The sequence below is a fragment of the Salvia hispanica genome, chromosome 5 (genome assembly GCF_029641045.1).
Source record: "Salvia hispanica isolate PSC_SH4W2 chromosome 5, Shi_PSC_v1, whole genome shotgun sequence".
Taxonomy (NCBI): domain Eukaryota; kingdom Viridiplantae; phylum Streptophyta; class Magnoliopsida; order Lamiales; family Lamiaceae; genus Salvia; species Salvia hispanica.
This window is the reverse complement of record NC_142696.1, coordinates 17,499,701-17,509,975: the sequence shown is the minus strand read 5'-3', so window position 1 is coordinate 17,509,975 and position 10,275 is coordinate 17,499,701. Positions and strand designations below refer to the sequence as shown.

The 10,275-nt window shown below is 35.0% G+C and overlaps 1 protein-coding gene across 1 annotated transcript; it reads left to right on the top strand.

Annotated features, from left to right (window-relative positions):
• Positions 1-7,865: 7,865 nt before the first annotated feature.
• On the top strand, positions 7,866-10,275 carry LOC125187732 (pentatricopeptide repeat-containing protein At5g04780, mitochondrial-like). Its single transcript, XM_048084361.2, has 2 exons — positions 7,866-9,299; positions 9,381-10,275. Exons 1-2 carry the CDS (start codon positions 8,022-8,024, stop codon positions 10,110-10,112), a joined length of 2,010 nt encoding a protein of 669 aa, XP_047940318.1. The 5' UTR covers positions 7,866-8,021; the 3' UTR covers positions 10,113-10,275.

Here is a 10,275-nt window from a genome sequence, read left to right as displayed (position 1 = left end):
GTAATTTCGTACAGTATTTTTTTATTAGAAATATTATTTAATATATGGAAATGATAAATTAAACCTACATAGTAACATTCTTATAAAACAAATTATTGTTAAATTACAAAATTGTTGTATATTTTTAACATCATACTACTAAGATAAAATAAAATTTATAGTACGATTTTCATAGTTAAATTTAGAGTAGAGGTCAAAATTGGTCCTAAACATATAGTTAGTTGACGAATTTGGTCCAAAAGATTCACTTTTGAAAATCGGGTCCAAAACATTTGAAATCGTTATCGAAGTGGTCCTAAACATTTGAAACTAGGGATGTCAATTGGGCTAACCCGCTCGGGTTCGGGCCAACCCACTCGGGTTGTCGGGCTATTTGGGTGCGGGTTATTCGGGTTGTGAATTTTTCGGGTTATAAATTTTCGGCCCTAACCCTAGATCTTCGGATTTCGAGCTAACCAACGGGCTATTCGGGTCAAAAGTGATCTTATGTGTTACTTTATATCCAACTAGTATTAACACCCGTGCTATGCACGGGTCATACGATTTTCAAATAATAAAAGCAAATTTTAAATAATTGAAAAAAAATAAATTAATATAATTATGTACTACACATGAAAAAAATATAGTACTAATCAAATTACCTATTCAACACACAATTTAATACATTGTTAATTTGTGAAATGAATGGAGAAAAATATATTTGTTATTTAGAATAATATATAGAAACAAATATTTATTAATTAGAATAAGATATAAAAAAAACAAAAAAATGGTAATCTAATGAATAAATATTTAAATCATGAATTTCGACTTTCATATTATACTATGAGGGCAAATCAACCGTGATAAAGGTAAAATCATTTGATGAACCAATTATCACTAACTTCTTCAACTTTAAAAATTAGAAATGTAATACAATTATATGGACGCTAAAAGTAAAAAGATATAACAGTAGTAACATCTTATTAAACATCTAAAAATATAAAACTAAATAAGTTGGAAACTAAAATGGAAAAGACAAACGAAAGTGTAAATTAACTACTGCAAAAAAAATTATTAGAAGAAGAATAAAAGTAAATTAACTATAATAAAATTGCAAATTTTTTAAAATTAGAGAGAAATTAACACATTTACAAAACAATTAGGTATAAAAGCACAAAAGTCCAATTTAGAGAACCCCAATTTACAAAACCCGAAATTTTCAAATTTAAGACATAAATTGACAAATAGGCTGATTTTTTTTATTAACTTTAACTCACAACCCAATTCAATTATAAAGAAAATTCAACAGAAAATAAAATGTCAAGCCCAATCTTAGATACATTACAATCAGCCCAGAATAAAAGCCCAAACAATTTTTAAACAAAAGCTCCACTTAACATTACACTGATTTAAATTATTAAGCATAATAGTTAATCAAACTTAGTTCTAAAACATTATTGACTCAAAAATATATAAAGCTTTTATCACACAATTTGCGCCGCCAACACAAACCCTGGTTCTTTCCTTCTCCAAGTCACGATGACTCCAAATCGGCCGTTCTCAGGCGGTGGACGGCGGAAAGGCGACCACGTCTACACAAATCGCCTCAGCCTCAGCCTCCACGCGAGTCGGCGACAAAAACCCTAATTCCTTTACCTTCTATGTGACATCAGGTAAACAATGACTGATTATTCACGATTACTGCTCAAAAATATGTATTCTATTCATACTCATCAAAAGAGCTGACAAAACTACCAAAATAACTTCAACACAGGAAAATGCAGATCAAGATCAAGATCAAGAACGGAGGCACAACAACTGGCAGCAGGATTAAGGAATCAAAGAATGCAAACAGAATGTGGTAAAAATAACTGTTCTCTAGTCAGCTAAGAAGTGAAGGCATAATAAACGACTATTCGCAGCAACAAAAAATGTAAATGTAACTTGGAACATAGCAAAGAACATAAACAAAGAATAAAAAGAGGTAATTTTTAAGAGAAACGGGTGATAACTGAATTTTCACTTGTGTAATCTGAATGAGTGTGAGTGATGGTAAAATCTTTGTGAAGTGGGTAAGGTATTTTTAGGGGAAAAAAATACTCCGTACTAAGCATGCTGTTTAAAAATAGCTATTCTTAACTATATATAAAGATATTACTGCCATAAAAAAGTTGTGCCTTAATTTATATAATAATGCATTCTATAAAACATAAATTGTGATGACAGCAACCACATATTTTAATTTCCATGCTCCAGTTTTAAAAGCTGAGAATAATTTGACTTAATCATTATTTATATAACTAACACTGATTTGTATATGGTATAAATTTCTTTTATTTAAATAGTTCTTCTTTTATGGCAGGAATAAGTATGGTGGATTTTGAGTCTCCTGCCACCAACTTGAAGCAAATTCAGTGAAGGTAATTTACCAAGTATTAAATTAGTATGTAAGTAATATAATTTAACTCTGTGACATGCTTTGAGAATGTATGGAATAGTTTGTCAGATATACCTGCATGTGTGTTTCCAGAAATTTATAAATGATTATAAACTACTTTAAAGCTATACCATATGAAGTTTGATAACAAATAACATAATATAATGTTGATTACAAATGTCTACTTTACATCCTTTAGGACTGCATAAGATGTTTGCTATACATGGTAGATAAATAACTTCAAAGAGTTGTTTGCTTCTTATGTGTTGAACTGTGACTCATAATAAATTATCTAAGTAATGTCTTTGAAGGATTAATAATCAACAAAAAAGCTATTTCTTGTTTATAATTTAGAATATTAAAGATAATATGCATATGAAACTTCATTGCGATTATTGAGATTTAAGATAGTACAAAACATTACATTTCTCCAAATCAGCTATATGAATATCCCTCCAAGAACTGAACTGCATGAATCAGAATATAATAGGAATTCTAGCATCATAGATTAGCGCAGATCAAGACAAAAGACAACATTCAAAGAAATTAAAAAACCCAAAAGTCAGAAGCCTAAACAACATCTAATCACCTTCAGTAAAGAAATAAGGACATAATGTCATTATTTTATGCAGGGACTCATCTACATGGAAGAAGATAACAATGGCAGCAAAGACAAAGCAGATTAATAACAAATATTCAATAGGTAATTGACCAACTCATTAAACTGAATTGAAAATTTTTAAATTAGACAAAAATGTCTTCTGGTAATATAGTTGACCAAAAAGTAGGATGATAGAAATAGTCTCAAAACTAATGTAAAAATGGGAAATATTAGAGGCAGTAGATATTATTGATGGTGAAATAAACATATAATTAGATTATGTTCTATTTGTGCAGATTCTGATGTACAAAAAAAAAAGATACTCTTGTAAGCAAAAGGAAGAAGATACATATAAACTCTAATGAGGTAAAAATTAATCTGATCAAAGTAAATTGAAAGTAGGGAAAATGAGATGATAGATAGATAGTAACCATCATACTGAACAATAGATATTACTGATGGTGCAATAAACATATAATAGATAATATGTTTCATTTGTGCAGATTCTGATGTACAAAAAAAAGGATACTGTTGGAAGCAAAAGGAAGAAGATACATATAAACTCTAATGAGGTAAAAACTAATCTGATCAAACTAAATTGAAAATAGGGAAAATGTGATGATAGATAGATACTAACCACCATACTGAACAATCATCCACAAATAAGGACATAATATGATTATTTAGTGCATAAACTGATCTACTAATATGAGTGGAAGGAGATATTACTCAAAGTAAAATAAACATATTATGAGATAATATGTTGTTTTTGTGCAAGCACTGATGTACAAAAAAAAGATACACATGGAAGCAATAGGAAGCATCTACATATAAATACTAATGAGGTGAAGACTAACTCAGTAATTAAACTGAACTAAATATAGAGAAAATGACATGAGAAAAAGAAGAGGAATGAAAAACTGAACATTCATCCACAAATGTTGTGCACAAATTTGAAAAGAAACTGAAATACCTAATTCGACTAACTGAGTTCCAATTACTACTTGCTAAACTTGTTGATGAACTTGTGGATTGATATTGCTGAGTGATTGTGAAAGAGATAGGAAAGAGTATTTATAGGATAATAAATGGCGAGCATGCTATTTAATAAAAAAAACAGCAGGTTCCCAAAACGAACATAATAATGAAGGGACCTTCCAGCTTTCTATTAGAAATGTATTATGCATAAACATGCTCAGCTGAATTAATGGATTTATTGTATATTTACAATGGGATATTCATTTTCAGGTACAAAAGCATTAATAAAAAGTTTAAATGCCAGCTTTGGAAACATGGAAGATTCCTTGGTTGCTGCAAGTGTTTAACAGGTAATAATCCTATTTCCAAGCATGAATAGGGTATAGAGAGTTCTGAATTTCAAATTTCTTTTAAAATAGAAATCGTTGCTATTTATCTTTGATGAAAAAGTTCTAATATTTATGAGAAATTTTGTTCGAGCCTATTTCATTTTTTCTGGCAGATTTTATCTCGATTTAAATTTTTCTTTGTTTGTGCAGTTTTATATGTCAATTTAAATATAAGTTGTTTACAAATTCTGAATTTAACCATTGTGCAAATCAAATTCAATTTCAGGTTTTGGTTCTATTAAAGAGGCAAATAGCAGTGGAAAAATTTCAAGAATTTACTACATGATTTATGATTTAGATTTGTAATTTGTTGATTCTTGCAAATGTAGGTAAGTAGATATATACGAATGTGATGTCTGATATGTAAATAGATCAGATATTAGACTAAAATAGGCCTGCAACTCAAAAGTAGTCCTGCAACTCAAAAATAGGCCTGCAACCAAAAATGATTTTTTAAACCCCAAATGAAGTTAAACCATACTCAGGCCCCCTACAATACTTGTAATTCCAAACACCTGCAAAAAGAGACATTAACCTAAGCTTCCAAAAAATGAAACATAAGATTCCACATTAAATGTTAATGTTTCCCGCCAAAACAGCCAAGAGTGGCATTTCTGTAAATATCATCACAACTGCCACTTTTGATATTGATAGATAGATTCAATATTCTAACTTATAAAAAAAAACAGATTGTCGCAAATAATAAAGTATAATCAAAGTGATCAAAAGAACAAGATACATAAACATATCGCTAATTAGTAGCACACATGAATTTGACTACAAATAAATGGAAATCATTCATTTAAAAGGAGTTGAATGACATTCTTAATTGTATACCCAAAAAATAAATTTTAAGTAGTTAACAAAAGATAGTATAGATAGTAGTATATCAAAAATAAATTCCATAGAGTTGAATGACATTCTTCTACATCAATAACTTTTGAAGCTTCAACCGGATCATTGTCTTCGAGAGGTCAGACGTAATGCAACATTTAATATGAGAAAATATTAATTACATCTATATTCCATATAACCTTAAATTTCAATTTGAGAGAGAATACATAATTACCATATATACTTAATATCAATGTTGTTTTTTATATTGTAATTACCATATATACTTCATATCAACGCGGCATTTAATATTGTAATACTATATATACTTCATATAAGTATATAACCCAAAATTTTAAATATTTTTTTATTTTAAATGCTCAATCCATGGGCTAACCCGCAACCCACCCAGGCCTGCTCGCATAACCCGCTGACCCGAACGGGTCAGCCCGTGTAGCCCTATTATGTATTTGGGTTACGCTTTTCCAGCCCTAACCCTATGATTTTACCGGATTATTCGGGTCAACCCGCGGGCTTCGGGCTAGATTGACAACCCTATTTGAAACCGTTGTCGAAGTGGTCCTTTTTTCCGTAAAAAACTAACGGTCAATGCCTAATTAATGATTTTTTTAACTTAATTAATATACTAATGCATAATTAATTAAACAAAATTAAATCGGAATCTCTCTCTTCTTCTCTCCGGCGCTCAGCGTCGTCGCGTCTTTCTCTCTCTGCTCGCTCCTCCACAAATCATCGTTATCGTGTGTTTCTCCGCATTGCTACTATCCGAGATCAAAATCGTCACGGTCCACCATTGTTCTCTCAATTTTCTTTCTCGACGGTCTGACGTTGTTATCTCCGTCGACGCGGTAGCTATTGCTGGAAGATGGTTTCGCTTCCGTCGCCTCTGCTTGCTGTTGTCAGTCGAGCAGTATTGCTGCTCCCTGACCTCATCGTCGTTGTTCTTGTCTCGGTCCAACCCATTGTTATCCTCTCTCCGTCTTCCAGCTCAACCATCAATGTCATCTCTTCTCTCCCTCATTCTTAATCAATCTTACTCAAATTCATATCTTTCTCATAATCAAATTCATGTGTTTCTCCTTTTCGGGGTTTACTGATCTTGAGGCGGCGGGTGCTGGGGCTGATTTGGGGGCCGAGATAGGCGCTGGCGGCGGTGTAGATTTCTGCAGCAGAGGACTCTATTTTGATTTATTTTTTTTTAATTTTATTTTATGTTATTAAGTTATTATGCATCATTATACAAATTAAGTTAAAAAATTGTTAATTGGGTGCTGACCATCAGAAATTATGCATTAGTATATTAATTAAGCTAACAAATCATTAATAGGCATTGGCCGTTAGTTTTTTATGGAAAAGGACCACCTCGATAACGATTTCAAATGTTTAGGACCACTTCAATAACGATTTCAAATGTTTTGGACCTGATTTTCAAAAAGTGAATGTTTTGGACCAAATCCGTATTCTGGTTATATGTTTAGGACCAATTTTAACCTTTACTCTTAAATCTATACAGATTAAAGGCCAAAGCTGGTCAACAAATTGTCACACTTCATTTTTACCTTTAAATGGTAAATAGGTCTCACATTTCACTAATTCACTTCACTCACATTTTATTATAAAACCAATATAAAAAAATGGTTCTCACGTTCCACTAACTTTTCCAACCATATTTTCTTAATTTATATTCCTTAAAACTCGTGCCAACACGAAGAGTGACAATTATTGTGGAACGAATGGAATAATTTTGTAAAACCCATGGCGAGTAAAAATACATCTTTATAAGGTGGACAAAGAGAGTAAATTTTTTTATTATTCATAGAAATATAGAAATTAGAGATTATGATATTATAAAATAATTTAAAAATAAAATAATTAAATGAATTATATATATAGAAAATAATATACTAATATTTTATCACATAAAATGAAAAAATTTGATATAGTTTTATAAAAATTTCAAAAGTTTTTAAGAATGAACAATATTTTAAAAGTAAAAATTCCCCTAGTCTATCGTGATATGAGATTTACTCCAAAACTTTAAAAAACTGAAAAATACTAATAGAAAACTAATTTTCTCTCTCCTATGCACACCCGTCTTCTCCGCAGTGGATCTCCTAATCCATTTTTCCTACACCATTCCTAATACACCTCTCACAACTTAATAAAATAATCTTATACATGTAAGAGATGATTAAGTGACAGTGGAATTATTTTATTAAGTTGTGAGTGTGGATTAGGAATGGAGTAGGAAAAATGAATTAGGAGATCCACTCCGCCTCTTCTCTACCTATGCCTTCTAGTTTGGATCACCTAATATCTCTCTACTTCATCACCTACTCCATCCCTCACAAACATAAGTGAGGGATCCACCATCATATTTTATGTTTGTGGCTTTAATTTGAGCCGCAGACCCTACTCTGAAAATGGAGATACCTTTCTTTTTGTTTTGGGTGTGAAGCAGTGGCAAACTAATAACCCAACAAGCATTAGCTCTCCCTGAAAAGGAGGTGATCCAGCCGCACCTTCCAGTACGACTATCTTGTTACGACTTCACTCCAGTCACTAGCGATGCCGAAGCATGATCTCACGAATTACTTTTCTTAAGAAACTGAGACAAAAATGGACCGTCAAGAACATACATGAACGGTAGTTGGAGTCGGCTACTCTCCCGGGGGTCCCTTATTGGAGATCCCTCTACTTAACATGAGGATTCACTGCAAATACCATTTTGGCTCATTATTGCCGAGATAATAGCTTACTTCTTCACATTTACCGTGCAATGCATGCAGTTATTGATACACAGAAGAATCACGGTATGCACTTCCGTGTACTAGCTAAGCGTTACCTTGAAAAAGCAAATAATGTTTCAGGAAGAAATCTAGCTCTCTCCTCTACGCACCCAATTCCGCCTCCCCTTTCTTTCTGCGCTGCGTCCCCTCTCTCTCCCTTCCGCTCCCACCTCTTCAACTCTCCTATGTATAAATGGGCGGCCGGCACCAGGCAAGCTCCCGCTGGATGCTGGTTCCGTCGGTGCATAACATTCACCTTTCATAAAAAACGCATTTCAACTAAAACTGACCAACAAAATCAAGAAGAAGAAGAAGAATCCCATTCCCATATTTGGGTATGCACAAGACAAACTTTTCTTCAAATTCAGCAAACCATCGTTCAAAAATGCGCCAAACAGAGAGCAATCCAGCCGAGAAAATCCTCCCACGCACAGATCATTCTTTTCGGCTTACAATCAGACACTTCCACTTCCAACATGCTCATCAATTTCTACTCCAAATGCGGCGCTGTGGATCATGCCCGCAAGGTGTTCGACGAAATGCGCCTGCGAAGCGTGGTTTCATGGAACACCATGATCGGCGCCTACACTCAAAACGGCAACGGCGAAGCAGCTCTGTCTCTATTCGCCCGGATGCTCAGACAAGGATCGGAGTTCAGTGAATTCGCCTTGTCTAGCGTGCTATGCGCTTGCGCCTCCAATTTTTTACCCTTTGAGAGCAAACAGTTACATGCCTTAGTTGTTAAGTCGTCGATGGAGTCGAATGTCTTCGTTGGCACAGCTTTGCTCGATGTTTATGCAAAATGCCGATTCATCAACGACGCTTTGCACGTGTTTGAGGCCATGCCGGAGAAGAGTGACGTGACATGGAGCTCGATGATGGCTGGATTCGTGCAGAACGATCTGTACGAGGAGGCATTCAGATTGTTTCTCACAGCGCAGAGAAATGGAGTCAAGATGAATGTTTTCATGATCTCCTCTGTTCTCTGTGCCTCGGCTGCCTTGGCGGCGTTGGTACAAGGGAAGCAAGTGCACGCAGTTGTGTGTAAAGCCGGTTTTGGTGCAAACGAGTACGTTGTTTCTTCTCTCGTCGATGTTTATGCAAGATGTGGTAGCATTAATCAGTCTCACTCTGTTTTCTCCGAAGCAGAGAAGAGAAATGTGATCCTTTGGAACACGATGATCTCGGGCTTTGCAAGGCACGCTAGGCCCTTGGAGGCTATGATGCTGTTCGAGAAGATGCAACAGGCGTTTCTGTATCCGAATGAGGTAACTTATGTCTCTATCTTATCTGCTTGCGCTCACATGGGATTGGCTGACAAGGGGCGGAGGTATTTTGACATGATGAAGGAGCAAGGCTTGAATCCGGGCGCTGTGCATTACTTGTGTATGGTTGATATCCTAGGTAGAACGCGGAGGATTGACGAGGCCAAGGATATGATTGAGAAAATGCCGTTTGAGGCCACTGCGTCCATGTGGGGATCGCTCTTGGCCTCATGCAGAGTTCATAAAAACGTAGAGGTGGCAGAGGTTGCTGCAAGAAAATTGTTCAAGATCGAGCCTAACAACGCTGGGAATCATGTTTTGCTGTCAAACGTATATGCTGCAAGCGGGAGATGGGACGACGTTGCATCAGCAAGGAAACTGCTCAAGAGTAGTGAAGTTAAGAAGGAGAGGGGAAAGAGCTGGATTGAGATCAAAGACAGTGTTCACTCGTTCATGGTCGGGGAGAGGAGCCATCCGCGGATGGGGGAGATATACGCGAGGCTGGATGATTTGCTCGAGGAGATGGAGAAGTCGGGGTTCAGAGGGCTAGTTGAGCACGATCTGCACGATGTGGAGGATGAATGCAAGAGGGAGCTGCTGAAGCATCATAGTGAGAAGCTGGCTTTTACTTTCGGGTTGATGTGTTTGCCTTGGTTTGTTCCGATAAGGATCATGAAGAATCTGAGGATTTGTGGGGACTGCCATCAGTTTATGAAGGTTGCTTCGGCTGTAACGGGGCGCGAGATCGTGGTGAGGGACAATAATCGGTTTCACCATTTCAGAGAGGGTGTGTGTTCGTGTGGAGAATTTTGGTGAGTCTGTGTACTGAGATGATATGTAGATGTATTCTGCAACGATTCAGAGGATTGTTCCAGCGGTATTCACACCCAATTTCACTGATCTTTCGCCATATTCTTATTTTTTGTGTTTAACAGATATTCTTATGCATTATAATTTTATATCTTTGTCTTTTTTTTAA

Coding starts and splice junctions, on each gene's coding strand:
- LOC125187732 (XM_048084361.2), top strand. CDS start 8,022: ATGCATGCAGTTATTGATACACAGAAGAATCACGGTATGCACTTCCGT. Junction 9,300..9,380: donor CGTTTCTGTATCCGAATGAG/GTAACTTATGTC, acceptor GACATGATGAAG/GAGCAAGGCTTGAATCCGGG.